Source organism: Scyliorhinus torazame, chromosome 16 (assembly GCF_047496885.1).
Source record: "Scyliorhinus torazame isolate Kashiwa2021f chromosome 16, sScyTor2.1, whole genome shotgun sequence".
Classification (NCBI taxonomy): Eukaryota; Metazoa; Chordata; class Chondrichthyes; order Carcharhiniformes; family Scyliorhinidae; genus Scyliorhinus; species Scyliorhinus torazame.
The window spans coordinates 113,252,181-113,272,502 of NC_092722.1; the positions used below are offsets into that span (position 1 = coordinate 113,252,181).

The following is a 20,322-nucleotide window of genomic DNA, read 5'->3' on the forward strand; positions in this document are numbered from 1 at the left end:
GAAATTCAGCTTGGGATGAATAAGACAATCAAATCTTGATCAGCCTGGTTCTGGCTGTCAATGGCCAGGGTTAGGAATCGGTGGTTAGGGAACAGCATCTGTGACGGGTAACCGAAGACAATGGTTTCAGATTTTCCAATGTTGAATAAATGACTGTGCACTGGTAAGCGAATAATGGGCTTTTCCTTCTCTTCAATTCAACTTTGGGGTTATTTGGCCCCTATTTTACTAAACAGCATTGAACATGTGAACTTCACAATAATTCATCAATGGAGCACAAGAATATATTTGGCAAACTCCCAAAAATCTAACCAAACATCTTTAACCCATTGAGATTACAAATCAGCATGCGTCAATTCAACTTCTGTGAATGCCTGCAGCTTCATCATCCACGGATTTTGGCAGACTGGTAAAGAAAGGACTGGAGATGAATAGACGGATGACACAACATTTTAACTCGCCAGTTAAACCACAACATGTCATTTGGAAGGTACTCTTCAAGGAATGGAACCGTACTTTATGTTCAAAATTTACATTTGGGCTCTGGTTAACATGTGTTATATGGAAATCAACGAAACCAAATGAAAATTAATTTTGATCTAATGACTAAGAAGAGCAGTTAAAAGCAGCATTGTATAAGTTTGAGGTAATGCTCACGCAAGGACATGTGCCTTTCTGAGCAACGTCAAGGGCATTCAGCCTCTGATCTCCGGGTAAACGTTCTCCAAGGCGGCCTTCAGGACGCGCGACAACGCAGAATCGCCGAGCAGAAACTTATAGCCAAGTTCCGCACACATGAGTGCGGCCTCAACCGAGACCTGGGATTCATGTCACATTACATTCATCCCCCACCATCTGGCCTGCAAAATCCTACCAACTGTCCTGGCTTGATGCAATTCACACCTCTTTAACCTGGGGTTACACCATCTCTGGATCTGTAAAGATTTAATCACCTGCTAATGGTCGCATTCCAAGCATTGTTTGGCATCTTTGAATTTGTCTATATATGTGTTTCTGGAACATACCTCTTCATTCACCTGAGGAAGGAGCAGCGCTCCGAAAGCTAGTGACATCGAAACAAACCTGTTGGACTTTAACCTGGTGTTGTAAGACTTCTTACTGTGCTCACCCCAGTCCAACGCCGGCATCTCCACATTCTGAGCAACAACTCTGTTTTCTCACCATTACTGCCTTTCCACAGCCTGGTACACGTCACAATATTACACTGCCGACCTGGTCAGTTCTGCTTCATAGATTTCATAGAATGCCGACAATGCAAAAAGAGGCCATTCGGCCCTCTTAAGTATACACTGACTCTCTACAAATGCACTCCCAGGTCCACTCCCGCGCCCTACCCCAATAGCTGCGAAATCTAGCCATTAGCCATTTGGACATTAAAGGGCAATTTAGCATGGTCAATTCACATAACATAGAACATACAATGCAGAAGGAAGCCATTCGGCCCATCGAGTCTGCACCGACCCATTTAAGCCCTCACTTCCACCCTATCCCCGTAACCCAATAACCCCTCCTAACCTTTTGGGTCACTAAGGGTAATTTAGCATGGCCAATCCACCTAACCTGCACATCTTTGGACTGTGGGAAGAAACTGGAGCACCCAGAGGAAATCCACGCAGACACGGGGAGAACGTGCAGACTCCGCACAGACAGTGACCCAGCGGGGAATCGAACCTGGGAACCTGGCATGGTGAAGCCACAGTGCTAGCCACTTGTGTTACCGTGCTGCCAAACCGGTACATCTGCACATCTTTGGACACCCGGAGGAAACCCACCCAGACACAGGGAGTTGCGTTTCAAAATGTGTTTTGATGCACAGGAAGGGAAACAAATAGACATAACTTGATCGAGACATTATTGTGCAAACAGTACACCACAGAATCAAAAAAAAAGAGACAGTAAAAAGAGACAGTCACAAGCCCATAGTGACAGGAGCAATAGGCATAGTGGCAAAAAGCACGTTTTAAGGTGCAGTTGTTGAGGAGAGAGAAAGACAGATGAGGGAAGGGCCTGCGCCCAGGACCCCGCGCGTTCTCTCCATTGGTCGGGGTTCACACTCTCCCACATGAATGGTCCTGAGCCAGTCACATGGACCTCAAAGCCCACCCCCTTAAAAAGGCCACACTACCAGCAGCCAATTTGCAGAGTCAGGTCACAGGAACAGCAATGTGCTAATGACCAGATAATGTGTTTTCGGTCCTGCTGACTAAGGGATATAGGTTAATAATCCTTATTAGTGTCACAAGTAGGCTTACATTAACACTGCAATGAAGTTACTGTGAAAATCCCCCTAGTCGCCACACTCCAGTGCCTGTTCGGGTACACTGAGGGAGAATTCAGAATGTCCAATTCACCAAATAAGCACGTCTTTTGGGACTTGTGGGAGGAAAGTAGTGTGTGGAGTTATGGTCACCTCATGACAGAAAGGATGTCATTACATTAGTGAGGGCACAGAACAGATTTCCAAGTGACATTTTGTCAATCTCTCCTTAGCTCCAACCTATCCCTGACCTGTTATTCTGCCCCACCTCCTCCACCCCCGTCTCCAACTATATCTTACATTTCTACCCTTCTTCAATTCTGCAGAACAGTCATACAGACTGTTCCTCTCTCCCCAGATGCTGTTTGGCCTGCTGAGTTTATCCAGCATTTTCTGTTTTTTATCTCAGGTTTACGAGAGTGTTGCCAGGGACTGAAAAATTGGAGCAATGAGGGAAAAATAGGATAGACTGAGTTCTCCTTGGAACAGAGAAGGTGGAGGGGAGGTTTGATTGACATGTACAAAATTGTGAGGGGCTTGGATAGAGCGGTTGGAAAGGGCTTATTTACTTCAGCAGAGTAGACAGCGGCTAGATATAAAATGATTGGTAGAAAGATTGGAGGGGAGATGAGGGAGGTGGGGTGGGTAGTTTTTATCCAGAGGTTGGTAGGGGTCTGGATCTCACTGCCTGAAATCTTGGGTGAAAATTACCAAGTGACTTAGAAAAGCTGCCAGCCCACTTCAAGTTGCTGAACGTGGAAGGAAGCAATGGCGCTTGTGTAGAGATGGCTACAGAGCAAGGTCAAGGGAATGTTTGTGGGTCTAATTTTGAAGGGAGTTTTGCAGACGTTTTGCACGGCATTGGAGAAGCCAGCATCGTTGGTCAGGCAGTTTTATGGGTCATTAGGGCACAATATAACCTTTGCTGCAAAGGCCCTGACAATCCAGCAAGCACACTCTACATGGGTAACCTCTGCATCCCCTCAACAGCAGCAGAAAGGTTTGGAAAAGAAAGTTGCATATTCCGTCTGCCATAGCGTCAAACTATCAATTAACGTCCGACAGAGAAGTGGCAGGAGAAACACAGAAAACGACTGCAGTTGGTGGGTTCCATCTGACACGTATTATGGATGAAAAAATATCTTGTTATGTGCTGGCCTTACATGGAACAGAGAAGTGCCTGAGGAACAGGCTAGTGTCAGTATGCTCTCTACAGATGAAGCATGGTAATACCACCAACCTTCTTAACTTTTTCTTCCGCAACCACAAAAAAAAACGGGCCTCGAGGAAGCTGCTCCTTACTCATCTTGTATAAGAAAAATGTTACTTCAGATGGTGGATGAAATCACTGTTCACAAAGAGGCTCATTAATCTCCAGCTCGGCGACTGATCCAGCACTCGGACAATCGACTTTCCTACTGCAATAATGTTTGTGACTAACTAACAAAACTGGAATTAATAGAGCGAGGTAGAGAAAGAGTGAAATAAAAAGAGATCGATAGAGAGACGGATAAAGAGAAAAAGAGCAATACAGAAGACAGTGACGAGGATAAAGCGAAAGAAACAAAAGGCAGATAGATATAATACGATATAAACTAAAAGATTATAGGCAGGAGAGATAGTAAACCAGATATGGCTAAAACATTAATTTAAATAGGAGTAAAGATCAATAGGTAGATAAAACAGATTAGATTACAAAGTCATGTTTTCAGTCAGTACCTCCTATTAGTCTTTCCTGTAACTGCCAGGAGTGACATATTCTTCACTCTGCCATTATAAGCAGCAACTTCAGAAGCACAATACTGGTGGCCACACCGAAAGTTAGTTCCATGGTTATAGATTGGAAACAAAATTATGTCACCGTTATCTCTTGAATAATGTTTTAAAATGTAAGCAATATTCAAGGGAAATGAGGTTAGTTAATGCTGTGCGGTTCGACACAATGAGAGAACTTGGGTCACACTACCTCGACAATTGGCATCAAACTGACCAGAGTACAGCTTGTCCTCTGCTCCAGGGTAGGCAGAAGGTGAGATTCTACATCTGAAACTTGAAATGGCTGGGGAAAAATCATTTCTGTTCCAGAGCAGGTACATTCTATACTGTACGTTTTTAGATAATAGGTTTGAAGAGGTTATTTAAACGAAAGAAGCTTTGTGTTTTTCATCTTTCCATTGACTACTGCATTAAAATTTCAGTTGCAGAAAAGCACCACTTTGTTTAACATCAAAACTCTGTGTTTTCAAAATAGGTAGAAATACACTGAGGGCCCAGAGTAGATATCATTCAGTGGCGGGCCGGACATAATGGGTAGTACAGACACTCGACACAACTTTCACGTGTTATCACTGGACACAGTCCAGAAAAAAGCTCTTGTCTTCACAAACCTTGAAAAGGAATTCAAATTTCCTTTCTTTCTGCAGTCACAAACCTCAACAACATAGTCGGAAAAGGATAGGTGCATCAAGTGATTTCTGAATGCGATGCTGCTAACATCATCAACTCGTGGTCTCCGACAGTTTTAAGTGTTCCAGTCAGGAAGTCGCTGTCATGGAGGAGACACTTTGAACAGGCTCTGTTACCAACAATCCACATCCCCATAGAGTGGATTCCAGCTGAGAAACTCCACTCCTTCAAATTATTCTATGGAACAGATTTGTCTAGCAGACCAATTTTTTCCAAAAATCATATCCGTTCCTATAATCTCACTTGCAAATGTTTTCTGGAACACAATCCTCGTATGGTGAGCATTATTATATTATTAAAAATCTGACTTTCCATTTTAAACGCATCATCTATCATCTGATGATGGTTAAAGCAGACTAGTCTATTGCAACGACCCTCAAATTGCAACTATCAAAAGTATTTACATGGATTAAACTTCAAAGTGTTGAAAAGTCCAGATCAATATATTAAATGATTAATTAGCTGCAGCTTGTAGAGAGGTTTTAGAACATATGTGGTGCGCAGCATCAATCATTAACCCACCCCCAGCAAAGAAAAACAACTTGAAACAAATTCCACACAACCATATCCAGTGAATCACAATATGAACAAATCTTACTTCCATCCAAGCCACCCCCACCAAACTTCGGTGTAACCAAATTTTTAATCTCAGCCTTTCCACTCACGCGAAGCCTGTTCACAATTCCCAAGTCCCAGATAGTTACTATTGATACAAATGCTATCCCTCTCCTGTCTCTCTCTAAGTACCCATAGGCGTATGTACGTCTCTCTAATGTGTCAAATATAGAACTTATTGTATGAATTCATACATTGAATTGCCACCTAATGTAATAAGAGCTGCCATATTTCTGTAAAAGAACACTGCAACCTCTCCACAATTTATGAATTAGTAATACTTGCATTCCTCAAAAACAGCAACCCACTACAACCACACCGCACAAAACCTCCCAAACAGAACACGGCAGTCCCCCAAAGCATGCCACCCGCACTGCCAAAACGTTCCCCCGCACCACTCCAAAGCATCACCGCACCCCCAGTGTCCCTCAAAAACACATTCTCCCTTCCCCACCTTGCGTCCAAGCAAAGCATATACTCCTGCTCCCCCACCAAATAAAAAAAACACACCACACCCGAGAGATATCCAGTGATATCCCGCTCTATCATAACTTTGGAACAATGGTCCCCAACCAGTGTGCCACTGCACAAAAAAAGATGCAAAATTTGTGTAATTAAAGTAAATCTAACTTGTCTTCAGTTATGTGATTGGCATCTCCAAGGCCAGACAAATCTTGAGCCTCCTGCGTATGCGCTGGCTGGGAAAGAGCCGCATGTGCATGGTTTAGATTTTGGTGTTGGTCAGGCCCGTGGGCATGGCCAATGGGACTTGGAGCTGAAGACAAAGGTCCCACTACTCCTGCACAAAAAGAGCGCAAAAAACTCTGAGAGAAGCGAGAGAGACAGAGAGAGGTGAAAAAAAAGGAGAAGGGACAGGGAGAAGTTAAAAACAAACTTCCCACTAAGGGAAGAAGGTAGGGAAAGTAGGAGGTGCGCCTCATAATTTCTTATAGCATAGAGGTGTGCCGTGACATATCAAAGGTTAAGAACCACTGCTCGAGGGTAGAGACTATCATCACTATCTTCATCCATAGAATCAATAGATGTATTCTTTGAAATTCACCAGCTTTTCCAAAATCTATTCATGCAAACCTTTGTGAATCTTGGTTTTGCCATAGTTAACCAATTCCATCATCTCATCCTTCCCTCCCATGCCATCCCCACCCTTCCCATCAATCCAGATACAATCTCTCCAGCCAAGGTAACTTGGCTGTTGGCTCCCCTTACCGTACTTTTTTTTTTAAACCTGAACATTTTATTCCAAACCTGAACAACACCACATTCCAACAAAACTGCAACTGGAGAAACTCGTACAGGTCCCAGAGCCAGGACGCAACCCTCGGTGGAATATCCGACCTCCAGTTCAAAAGAATCCGTCGCTGGGCAATCAGGGAGGCGAAGGCCACCACATCAGCCCCCTTCCCCACCAGCAGCTTCAGCATGTCCGGCACCCCAAAGATCGGCACCACGGGTCCGACTTCACCTCGGCTCCCACTATCCTCGATAAGGTCCCAAACACCGCCTCCCAGAAACTCTCCAAATTCTTGCAATCCCAAAACATGTGAACACGATTCGCCGGCCCTCGCCCACACTTCCCCTTGTGATTTTTTCTGCACCAACCTGCCACCACCAGTTGGCAGTCGCACGTGCTCCAGTCCTGGCACTGCCCAACAAATAAACCGACCATCAAGCGAACCACTTAAACTGATCATTCAAAACAGTCTGCACCGAGGAAAACAGTAGTATTTTAGATGCTGACTAGTTTACTTCGGAGTTCAGCCCATTGACAGTCGAGTCAAAATGTTTTTAGTGCCCACAGTAATCTCTGCATGGTTTACTGTGGGTTAGTTAGGATCACAATGATGCAGTTGGAATCATTCGCACTGATGTGGACATTCACACATCAGCCTTACAAACCACTTTTCTCTTTAATTCAAGCTTACAATCCCAGTCCTTGGCAATGGGAGAATGGAGACCACTGGGAGAACGGAGACCAAGTTAACTTTATTACTGTAACACCCTACACAATGAAATGAAGACTTTCATTTAAACACCAGAGAGGGAATGGTATCGAAGTACAGCAGAGAGTCACAACGACAATCCAAGAAAAAGCCTTTGACAACACCCAGTTATTTTCTGGTACTATCCATACCTAAAATCGATTTAATAATATTTTACATGGAATTAAACAGGAGAGATGGCAAAGTTGCTTAAATTGAATTCTTGGTAAACTCATCATTTCATTCGATTTTCCACTTTGGTGCATTACCTATGTTGCTTTATTCAAAAAAAATTTCAGTACAAAATGAACTTCTAATCAGGAGTAGACTAATGCCAGTCTTTGTTATTCATCAGCCACCCACCATCAAAAAAATTAATCCCTGCTTGTACACCTAACCTATCAAGTGATGTACTATCATATATCTAATTACACGAAGCTAATTTTGCTTGAAGACTTCTGATAATTCTTTTACCCCACTGCATGGGAATGGGAGGCACCTCAGGGCAAAGAAAATTACAGCAATGTTTCTCAAGTAAACACATCGAAGAACCAGAAGTTCAGCTCATCAGCTGGTCGAGGGGGGTTCACTAAGTGCAAATTCAGCTCAATCACTTCCTAGGGCTGCGTAGTCTGTCTACACGCCTAAAACATATGAATGACTGATCATTGCCATCATTACTTTAGAAGGAAGCTGTCAATAAATCCCAATGGGAAATTCAGGAGAAACTTCTTTCCTCAGTTGTGAAAATGTGGAACTTGCCACCAAAACAAGCAGTTAAGGAGAATGTCAGAGATGCATTTTAAGTATCCTTGGAATCCATAGAATCCTTACCGTGCAGAAGGAGATCATTTGGCCGCCCGAGTCTGCACCGACTCTCCAAAAGAGCACTCTACCTAGGTCCACTCCCCTGCCCTATCCCCATAACTGCGTGCCTAGATCATAACTTGCACATCTTTGGGCTGTGGAAGGAAACCAGAGCACTGGGAGGAAACCCATACGGCCACAGGAGAACGTTCAAACTCCTCACAGTCACCCAAAGGCGAAGTGGAACCCCGGTCGCTGGCATGGAGAGGCAGCGGTGCTAACCACTGTGCCACCCTTTAAGCAGTTAGCTGTAGCTAGAAAATCACATCAAGAAGAAAGCAAAGATGAGATGGAGTAAGATAGGAGGAAATTTTTGTGAAGCATTAACACCAACTGTGAAGATGATTCATAGAATCTACAGTGAAGGAGGCCATTCGGCCCATCGCGTCTGCACCGGCTCTTGGAAATAGCACCCCACTTAAGTTCATGCCGCCAACCTATCCCCGTAACCCCACCTAACCTTTTTGGACACTAAGGGCAATTTATCATGGCCAATCCACCTAACCTGCACATCTCCGGAGCACCCGGAGGAAACCCACACAGACACGGAGAGGACGTGCAGACTCTGCACAGACAGTGACCCAAGCCGGAATTGAACCTAGGACCCTGGAGCTGTGAAGCAACTGTGCTAACCACTGTGCTACCCAGTCACGACGTGAAAAGTTAACTCTGTTTTCTCTTTACTGATGCTGCCAGAGCCTTTCCAGCATTTTGTTTTACACCAGATTTGATCCATTGGGGCTAAATGGCCTGTTTCTGCGGTGTCATTCGACATGTCTCAGGGTCTATGAAGCATCGTGGTCCACATCAAAGGATATTTAAGCTAAAAATAATGGAACCCAAGTCCAAATTCACAAAAGTTTGCTGTTTTTGTTTTAAGTGACATAATCGTAGAATCCGACGGAAGACGCAACAGTAGTGCATGGTCGGGTTGAAATGAACAAAAGGGCCACCCTCCCTGACCTGGGTGCAAGTCAGGGTTTTTTAACTGAGTGGTTCCCCCTTGTCAAGGGGAACCCACCTCCCCCTATTACCGGGGAGTTCATGTTCAGCTGTCTAAGGGGGAATCATACAGAGCACAATCCTTGGCCCTCAAAGGGGTCTTAACAATAATGATGTTTGTCGGAAAAAAACTTTAGAAATGAGAGATTATTGCCCACATCAAAAAAATTTAGACCAATGCCAACCAGTCAAACGGGACAAGAGACAAGTGGGTCACTAACTTGGAAATCAAACCTTCACAAACCTGTTGATCAACTCCCACCCATGTAGCAGGCACAGAGTGATAGCCGTGGCACTCATGTACAATAGAAGTTAGCCCAGACTCTCACTGCAAGTTATATCTGCGCGAGGGGGACTGAAGCACTTCCATTGCTGCTACTTTACTTTCTTTGAAACTGCCACGTCTTTCAAAATAAGTTTTGGAGTTTAAGTGGGAGCATTGGGCAGAGGCTGCGGAGGTTTCAATGCAAGGAAACGGGCAGCAATCTGTGTTTGAATTGACCTATTATTCCGACTTCCCACAGTTGCCAGAAATGCATTTGCCCCTAAAGTTCAGGGTTGAGGATCTGAGAGCTGCGGTGATGTTACAGCCAGTCCGGATCTGACATTAACAGATTGGAAAGTAGCTTGTCTGTCTGGGGGTTGCTGCACCAACATTTACAAATGCTGAAATCGGTAAAGTGTTGAGAACCCCCCTGTCCAGTACTGGACTACACTGAAATGTACCCAGGACCTGACTTACACTGAAATGCACCCAGGACCTGACTCCACGAGTTATACTGTCAGCTCTGCACTCTAAAAGCAGGAGTAAACGAGTCGAGCCTCAAGCTGAAAGAGCTACCTTTACGTTGTTCCAGAGTGAATTCGATTACAGTTTATATTGTAGGAATAGAACTCCCCACACGTCAGTTGTTAAGCCTTTCGTGGCAAATTGACAATTGTTAGCTCCAGAAATGCTCAAATGATTTAGATCCAGTCACCACAGATGATGAGCTATTCGTACTTAGCAACTTTCCCTCTCTCTGCTCGACTGATTTCATCTGCTTCCCATAAATTGCCCACTCTCTTCCTGCCCGGGATTTGCTGGACTTATTCGGCAGCTTCCCCACTCACTCTTAAAGCTGGACACTATTGGGGAAACTTTCCCCCCTCTCTCTCTGCTGACTCTCACCTTGTAACATTGCCTCCAGCTTCTTGCGGTCCACTCGGAATCTCTCCTCTAGCCAGTCGGGGTCAGTGCAGTGCGGGAGAGCCTGGCCATCGTCCTCGGAGGCGGCGAGCGGAGAATCGGTGCTCCTCTCGCTGTTGGAGCCGGGCTCCGGGGCTCCAGGCTCTTGCAGCGGCTGAGCCGGTAGAAGGTAGCCGCCCAGAGAGTCACACTGAGCGGCCATGGCTACTGGGGAGGGAGGGGGGATCCGGGACACAGGAGTTTTTACACTTCGCTCAATTCAGTCAGTTCCACTTCCAGCTCGGGGGCTGGACTGGGGCTGAGACTCCAACATCCACATCTGAACTCCTAATGCAGAGCAGCTCTGCTCCGCAAATCCATCCGCACAACTGCACCAAAGTAGTCCCATTGCAATTTAATCTGTAACCTATTATAATGCTCATTCTTTGGGAGCTCTCAGACTTTAGTGCAGACACAGAAAATGTACAAACTGCATGTTATTAACCCCTTGGAGTGAAACTCAAACTTTTTAACCAAAGAAAAACACACACACGTGAAAGTTTTACAACTCAAAAGATTTCAATGAATGTTGCTGCTTCTCAAGGCGAGAGTTGAGAAGGAGTGACCACTTCTCCCCCTCCCCATCATATTCCCGACCTATAATCAATTCCAAATACATGGATAGGATGGGTATAGAGGGATACAGTACTAGGAAGTGCTGAGGGTTTTGGCCAAGGGTGGTATCATGACCGGTACAGGCTTGGAGGGCCGAAGGGCCTGTTCCTGTGGTGCACTGTTCTTTGTTCAGAGTAAAACTACAACTGTTTTATTAACAGTTTTTTAAATGCAGTTTTCTAATTCTCATTCTGTTCTGAGGGAGAGTGTTGAATTTATTGTCAATTTCTATCCAGGCAGATTGATGCTACAGTCCTGCGTATGGAATCTGATTTAAAATTGTCTGTCTGCACGCGTGACTTCTCAGGTTCTCACCTTAGAAACTCGCAGAAACTGCCAACTTGTCGCCACAGGTGAGAGGGTGTAACTGCAGCGTGACCAGTTTACATGATACTAGAAAAGGAAGAATTTGTAATGATATCACCTTCCATAATCTCAGGCCATCTCAGAGCACCTCTAAACCAATGGACAACAGCAACTTGTATTATATAGCATTCTAAGATGATAAAACATCACAGTGTACTTCACAGAACTGCTATGAAACAACATGTCACTGAGTCACGTAAGGATCAGATGATCAAAAAGCCAAGTCAATCAGGGATGTCTTAAAAGGACAAAGTTTGCTAAGAGATGGAGAGGTAGAGGGAGGGTATTCCAGGGTTTAGGACTCAGGCAACTGAAGGTATGGTCACCATTGATGGCCCGATTAAACGCAAGGATGCGCAAGAGGCCAGAATTAGAAAATGCAGATACCTTGGAGAGTTGTGGGGCAAAAGGAGATTACAAAGATAGGGAGAGTTGAGGCAGGGAAGGATTTGTTAACAAGGGTGAGAATTTGAAAAAAAACAAGATTTTGCTCAACTGGGAGCACAAGAGTCTTGGGTGAATGGGATTCAGTGTGTGTTATGACAAGGGCCGCAGAGTTGTAAATAACCTCTTTTTCAAAAAATGTATTTTATTGCAAACATGTATCAAATCAGATGACAGAAAATAAACACCCCGGGAAACATACTTCCCAACAATCAACTATACAGTCTGTACAGATTTTTCCCCTTTATCCCCCCCTCCCCTGCAATGAACAGCCCCTCAAACACGGTCACAAACATCCCCCACCTTTCCCCAACGCCCCCCCCCCCCTCCCCCCGAAGAGCCCCTTAACTCATACTTTAACTTCTCTAATCGCAGGAAGTCGTACAGGTCACCCAACCAAACTCTATCCCCGGTGGCGATGCCGACCGCCACTCCAGCAAAATCCATCGCCGTGCAATCAGAGAGGCGAAGGCCAAGACATCGGCCTTCCTCCTCTCCATGAGCTTCTCTGAAACCCCAAATATCGCCACCAAAGGGTCCGGGTCCACCTCCTCCTCCACTGTCTAAGACAGAATCTTCGCAATTTTTTGTAACCCCAGAACGCGTGATTCGCTGGCCCCCGCCCATACCTCTCACACTCATCTGCTACCCCCTGAAAGAACCCACTCATTTTCACCCGAGTCATATGCACCCTGTGCTCCACCTTAAACTGTATCAGGCTCATCCTTGCACAAGAGGATGTCCCTTTTACCCAACACAGTGCCTCACTCCATAATCCCCAATTGATCTCTCCTCCCAATTCCGCTTCCCATTTCTCCTTGATTTTCACCACCCGCTCGCCTCCCTGCTCCCCCAGCCACTTATATATATCCTCAATTCTTCCCTCCCCTTCCACATCCAGAAGCAGCAGTCGCTCCAGCAGGGTGTATCCCAGCAACCTAGGGAACCCCCTCCAGACCTTTCGCGCAAAGTCCCTAACCTGCAGTTACCTGAACTCACTACCCCTCGGCAGCTCTACCCTCTCCCTTAGCTCCTCCAGACTGGCGAACCCTTCCTCCAATTACAGATCCCTCACCTTGACCAGCCCCACTTCCCTCCACCTCCTGTATGCACTATCCACCTCCCCCACCCACCACCCCCCGGCTCAAACCCAAGATTCTCGCATAGCGAGGTTAGCACAAACATCCATTCCACCCTAAAATGCCTCCTCAACTGATTCCATATATTCACTGTGGACCGCACCACCGAGCTCCTTGAATATCTACTCCGAGCCATTGGCAATGCTGCCATCACCATAGCCCTCAAACTAGACCCCTTACAAGATTCCTCCTCCATCCTAACCCACTCTACCCCTTCTCCTTCCCACCACCACCGCACTTTATCCACATTCGCCGCCCAATAATAATGAAGCAAGTTCGGCAATGCCAACCCCCCCCCCTGCTGCCTCTGCCTCTGTAGCAGGGTCCTCCCCACCCTCGGCACCTTCCCCGCCCATACAAAGTCAGAAATGAGCGTGTCCACTTTCTGAAATAAGGCCTTTGGTATAAAGATCAGGAGAGCTTGAAAAATAAACAAGAACCTCGGCAGAATATTCATTTTCACCACTTGGACCCTCCCCACCAGTGTTAAGTGCAGTGTGTACCACCTCTTAAGATCCCCCTAGCCTCCTCCACCAGCTTCGTTAAGTTCCACTTGTGGAGCCCCGTCCATTCCCTCGCTACCTGAATCCCCAAATACTAAACCTATCCCTCGCTACCGTAAATGGCATCCCCCCTAAATTAGGTCGTAGATTACCTCTGTTAACAGAGAGCAGAATGTGGGGGATTGGCCAGGACTGTCTTGGAATAGTCAAGTCTGACCTAATACCTCCTTAAGTGACCCTATGTCATTGTTTTGTTCCAGTACACTCTTGTGGAATACTTTGGGATGTATTGATGATTAAAGATGCTAAATAAATATAAGTTGTTCTTGTTGTTGCTTGTTTCCAAACGTTCCCGGTTTGAAGGTCAAACCTTCAAAGTTCAGCCTTGCTGATGATAAACTAAGCTAGCAGTCCAGTGTAATCATGAGGGAGTTCTCCAACATCGACAGGTTCTTCTTTCAGATGAGAAGGGAAGCTCAATCGCTAAATACATTTTTTTGAAGGTTTCAAGTTTTTTTTACAATTATTGCATCATAACAAAAGAAAAAGAGAAAAATAAAGCCATAGGTAGGTGCAGTGCATAACTTTAAGTAACTGCAAGCATAGGAACTTGCAAGATCCAGGAGGTTCGAGAAGATAAGTTAACTGGAGTTTATTTAAGGGCAAGGAGATGGCAGCTACGGGGACATACAACACAAAAGGTCCCCGTTGGGACTACGGGGATACCAGTCCCAGTCCAGGCTGGCTTTTACAGAGCAAGGTCACGAGTCCCAGCTGGGTGGGCCTCCGCCCTTTAGCAGGGAAGCTCGTACTCTATGAGTCCCATGGTGAGGTCGATTTGTGCATCCCCATGGGTCTCATAAGGGTTATTACAGGACCAGATGAGTCGGGGACAACATCCCCAATGAGTTCCCTTCATGGATACAATTTTAAAAAAAAATTTAGAATACCCAATTCCTTTTTTTTCCAATTAAGGGGCAATTTAGCATAGCCAATCCATCTACCCTGCACATCTTTTGGATTATGGGGGTGAGACCCACACAGACATAGGGAGAATGTGCAAACTCCACACGGACAGTGACCCGGGACCGGGATCGAACCTGCATCCTCAGCGCCGTGAGGCAGCAGTGCTAAACACTGTGCCGCCCTACCCTTCATGGATACAAGACCTCTCTGTACCAAAACAGGATACAGTCAACAGCACAGAATAACATCATACCCATAGCTTTAAAAAAAAGTCAGAAGTCTTGCAATACCAGGTTAAAGTTTAACATGTTTGTTTCAATTCACTGGCTTTCGGAGCGTAGCTCCTTCATCAGATGAATGAAGGGGTGGGTTCCACAAACACATATATAAACAAATTCAATTATGCAAGATGATACTTTGAATGCGAGTCTTTGCAGGTAATGAAGTCTTTACAGGTCCAGACAGAGCAACTGGAGAGAGGGATAATCACAGGTTAAAGAGGTGTGAATTGTCCCAAGCCAGGACAGTTGGTAGGATTTTGCAAGCCCAGGCCAGATGGTGAGGGGTGAATGTAATAAGACTTGAATCCCAGTTGAGGCCGTACTCATGCGTGCAGAGCTTGGTTATCAGTGTCTGCTTGGCGATTCTGCGTTGTCGTGCGTCCTGAAGGCCACCTTGCAGAATGCTTACCCAAAGATCAGAGGTTGAATGCCCTTGACTGCTGAAGTATTCCCAACTGGAAGGGAAAATTCCTGCCTGGCGATTGTTGCGCAATGTCCGTTCATCCATTGTTGCAGCGTCTGCATGGTCTCGGCAATATACCACGCCAATATTCCTCATAATTTCCTGCAGCGTATGAGGTAGACAACGTTGGCCAAGTCATACGAGTATGTACCTGGTGAGTGGTGTCCTCATATGTAATGGTGGTACCCATGTCGATGACCTGGCACGTCATGCAGAGGTTGCCTTGGCAGGGTTGTGTGGTGTCGTGATCGCTGTTCTGAAGGCTGGGTAGTTTGCTGCAAACAATGGTCTGTTTGAGGTTGCGCGGTTGTTTGAAAGCAAGTAGTGGGGATGTAGGGATGGCCTTGGCAAGATGTTCATCTTCATCGATGACCTGTTGAAGGCTGCAAAGATGATTTCGTAGCTTCTCCGCTCTGGGAGAGTACTGGACGATGCAGGGTACTCTGTCGGTTGTGTCTCTTGTTTGTCTTCTGAGGACGTTGGTACGTTTTTTTATTGTGGCGCGTTGGAACTGTCGAGCAATAAGTCGAGCGTCATATCCCGAGGGCATCTTTCAGCATCTCTAGATGTCTGTTACGTTCCTCATTGTCTGAGCAGATCCTGTGTATACAAAGGGCTTGTGCATCGTGTAATGATATGTACAGTGCAATATATATATGGGGCAGAACGGTAGCAAAGTGGTTAACACGGTTGCTTCACAGCACCAGGGTCCCAGGTTTGATTTCCGGTTTGGGTCACTGTCTGTGCGAAGTCTGCACATTCTCCCCGTGTCTGCGTGGGTTTCCCCCGGGTGCTCCAGTTTCCTCCCACTGTCCAAAGATGTGCAGATTAGGTGGATTGGCCACACTAAATTGCCCATAGTGTCCTCAAAGGTTAGATGGGGTTAGGGTGGAGTTGTGGGCTTAAATAAAGTGACCTTTCCATGGGCCGGCGCAGAGCCGGTGCAGACCCGATGGGCCGAATGGCCTCCTTCTGCACCGTAAATTCTATATAATTGTGTAGTAAAGGGTTAACAGGAGAGACCACATGTAACTCAACACTGGATGGCGTTACTAAGTGATCATACATCAGGCTGCATCTCTAGGAATTCTGGAAGAAGCTGATGAGAAGTTGAGAGAGAGCTGAAGGAGATTTCAATGTAGAAGGATAGCATGAGGTTGAGTTATAGTGTAGTTTATAAGTTAGAGAGAATATTGATTACTGTCTAACAGGTTCAGTATTATTATTTTATTATCTGTTACTCAGTAAAGTGTGAAAACCTGATCAAGTTAAGCAGTGAAAAATAAATTAGTTTTGATTAAACTTCTTAGTTTTATATTCTTTGTCAAGACTACATATCTGGCTATCTTGGAAAACAAGATAAGGAAAATAAAACATAGGGAATGGCTTCTTTAATGTGTTTAGGGTGGAAGCTGGAGAAGTGGAGCATCGTGAGGTTATCCGTGGGCTTGCGGTAAATCGAAGTGCTGAGGTGACCGTCCTTGATGGAGATGAGTGTGTCCAAGAATGCAACTGATTTTGGAGAGTAGTCCATGGGGAGTCTGATGGTGGGATGGAACTTATTAATGTCATCGTGTAGTCGTTTCAGTGATTCTTCGCCGTGGGTCCAAAGGAAAAAAATGGCGTTGATGCATCAGATCTCAGCTGGAAGGGGTGAACCCCGTTCTAGTGAACAGGAGGCCATTAGGGCATGAACCTCACAAAGTGGGGGGGGTTCCCTCGAAGACAGGGCCAGCCAACCTTACTCCAGCACCAGGAAACCCACCCCAACTACCAGGACTGCTGAGGAAAAAGGAGCAGGGCGACCTTAAGACAATTTATTAAAGAGGCCCACTCAATTAACCATAGCACAGAAACGTGGGAAGAGAATTGGGAAATACAAATGCAGATTCTTCCTTGCCTTCCATTATAGTCTCACAAAGACAATTTGTCACTGATTATCTGATATCATCTTTAATAAAACATCTTGGAACTTTCACCAAGGTGCCTAAAACATGATCCTACTGGAATTCAGCAAACATTGGCTTTATTTAGATTGAGATACAAAACACGAAATAGAATTAGTCAATGACATACAGCAAAAACGCCCCAGTGAACAGTAAGCTATAAAGATCGTTCCAACCCTGAGATTCAGGAATTCTGTGTAAGGCTAATAAATGTTATAATAATTAATATCTCTACAATGAGTAAATGTGTGTCTGTGAGAGTGCAGCAAGCTCACAGGCTGCAAAACATATTTTTAATTGAATGTGAAATTTGTGCCAATCAGAAGTATATAAACTCTCACGTCAGTTGCCCTATCCCAACGTGAATTCCAGAGAATAATATTTCTCGCACGAAAAATACATTTTAAAAGTCAGCAATTCTGATTTTAAAAATAACAAACAGTCCCTAAACCCTTACTACCTGGCCTTCCAATACCTTCAATCACTTTTCCCAACATGGGGATGGTGTCCTTCTGGAGCCTGGAATTTCCTTCCCCTCTGTTGCCAAACCTCAGCGCCGATTAATATGAGATGTAGATGAGCAGCATCTGATCAACCTTCAGGCCCAGCAAACCAAATACAGTCAGGCAGAAGAGAGTGACCATGGCAGAGAGTACGGAAAGAGTGGAAAACATTTAAGAAAACAGAAAAAAATGAGTGACAGATAAACTGAGAGACAGATGCAAGAAAACAGATGCATTTTTATTTTGATTTTACTCCATAAGTACGTTTGTGGCAAAAAACAAATTATATGGTGTTAATTCTGGTCAGAATGAAATATTTCTTTATAAAATGAAGAACAGATGCAAAAGTGCTTTAAGATATTTCGACCTGCCAGGTACAATACGAAGGCAAATATTATTAATAGTCATTTGGTAGTACTGAACTTGAATATTGCTGAAACAAGAGCAATGTCGCTGAAGCTTTTCATCTTGCACTGATCAGGACAATTTGAGAGAATACCAGATGTAAACGAAGCAACAATTTCTACTGCATGAGAAGAGAGTGTTGATTGATTGACAAATAGACTCTGGATGACTGAGATGTTGCCATGAAGAATACACCAGTTAATTGATGACTGACAATAATCTGCCAAGCTTTGTTTAAATTCAAACCAGGCAGGTCAATTCCAATTGATCAAGGCATTGTCCTGGAGAGTGAATCAGAGAATTACTGTCACCTATTTTAGTTGATTGTTGTTCTCTTTACATTTGCTATTCTTGCAAATTGTCCTGATGAGTTCAAGACAAAGATCTTTGACAACATGTGTCTTTTTCCAGCAATGCTCAAGTATTATTGCTAAGGTATCATATCATTCAGCATTTCCAAACTCAAGAAACAGTTTAGAAACTCTGAATTAGAAGGTTTAGCCTTCAAATCACACTCTAAGACTCCTACATATAATGTCAGGTGAGACATCTGAGCATTACTGGTTTAGCACAGGGCTAAACAGCTGGCTTTTAAAGCAGACCAAGGCAGGCCAGCAGCACGGTTCAATTCCCATACCAGCCTCCCTGAACAGGCGCCGGAATGCGGCGACTAGGGGCTTTTCACAGTAACTTCATTTGAAGCCTACTTGTGACAATAAGATATTTTCATTACAGAGAGCGAGCTTTTAGATAAGATGGAAAATTGTGGAATGTTCAATAGGGCATGAAAGATTCTATGGAACTATTGAAGGAAGTATGGGGAGTTCACCCAGTATCCAGTCAACATTTACCTTCAATCATCAGCCCCCAAAATAGATAAACTCATCACTTACATCATTTGCTGTTTGTGAAAACTTGTTTTTTTAAATTCAGAGGATGTGAGCGTTGTTGGCAAGGCAAATTAGCGGCCTTGTTTCCTACATTACAACAATGATGACACTTCAAAAATACTTGTTTGGCTGTGAAACCTGTTTGGGTATCCTGAAATAATGAATTGGTGCTATATAAAAGCAAGCTCCTAGGATAATAGGTCCAATCTGCACCGACTGAGGTCATTGATGAAGGCCCCGCCTTCTCAACCTTGCCCCTTGCCTGAGGTGTGGTGATCCTCAGGTTAAATCACCACCAGTCAGCTCTCCCCCTCAAAGGGGAAAGCAGCCTATGGTCATCTGGGACTATGGCAACTTTACTTACTTAAATAAGTCCAACCACAATTTAAATAGATGTTGATAAAAAAGGAGTCACTTATCTTGCTCAGACACTGGATAATGGTGAACTGTTTTATTCTGAAGAATACTGATAGTCTTTTAATTTAAGAATCAGTGACTAACTAAGGCTGTTAGTCACATCAATCAGTCTGAACTGAATAAATAAATAAATAACCTTTATTGTCACAAGTATGCTTACATTAACACTGCAATGAAGTTACTGTGAAAAGCCCCTAGTTGCCACATTCCGGCTCCTGTTCGGGTACACAGAGGGAGAATTCAAGATTCTCAGCTAACTGAACTGGCATGAAATATTCTTCAATTCCTATTCCCCTTGATATCTATAAGCACATTTCTTTGACTGTTCAACTCACAACATTCAAAGATGAACAAATTATGTTGTTCGCATCTCGGAAAGTGAATAAATTATAGGTTTGGACTGAAGCAAGTTCTTCAGTATCCCGAGTAGAATGGACAACAGACACTGTGTAGAAAATGCTCCTGGATTTCACACATCTATATTGTGGTAGATGTCTTTATATTTACAGTTTACTTTTTTAAAAACATATTTTTATTAAGTTTTTAACATTTTATATATAAGCAAGAGAACACACCCCACTCCAAACAATACTTGTACAAAGAGAAAACAATCCTCCATGCCCCAAACTACCGCCCCGCCCCGACCCTACTCCTCCCTCCCTTCCTGACAGCTGACAGTGACCAACTCCTTGAAATGCAGAATGAATGAGCACCATCTCTTGTAGAACCCCTTGATCCCGCCTCTCAAGATGAACTTAACATTTTCAAGGTATAGGAATTCCATTAATTGCCCAGCCACACTGAGGCACAGGGCGGAGAAGCTGATCTCCACTCCAACAGGACCCGTCTGCAAGTAACCAGCGAGGCAAAGGCTAAATCATCTGCCCCCACCCCATCTGTAGCTCCAGCAGGTCCAACACCACAAATA

General features: G+C 44.6%; 1 protein-coding gene across 3 annotated transcripts in view; it reads right to left on the minus strand.

Annotated features, from left to right (window-relative positions):
* Positions 1–10,817, minus strand: part of LOC140393004 (protein bicaudal C homolog 1-like) — a 398,646-nt gene extending 387,829 nt beyond the window's left edge. Inside the window, exon 1 of one of the 3 annotated variants that reach the window (XM_072478914.1) lies at positions 10,400–10,815. In XM_072478914.1, coding sequence (XP_072335015.1) covers positions 10,400–10,619 — 220 coding nt within the window. In that variant the 5' untranslated portion in view covers positions 10,620–10,815. Of the gene's footprint in view, positions 1–10,399 lie in introns of all 3 variants that reach the window. The other 2 variants (XM_072478916.1, XM_072478915.1) reach the window with 2 other exon arrangements.
* Positions 10,818–20,322: the final 9,505 nt, after the last annotated feature.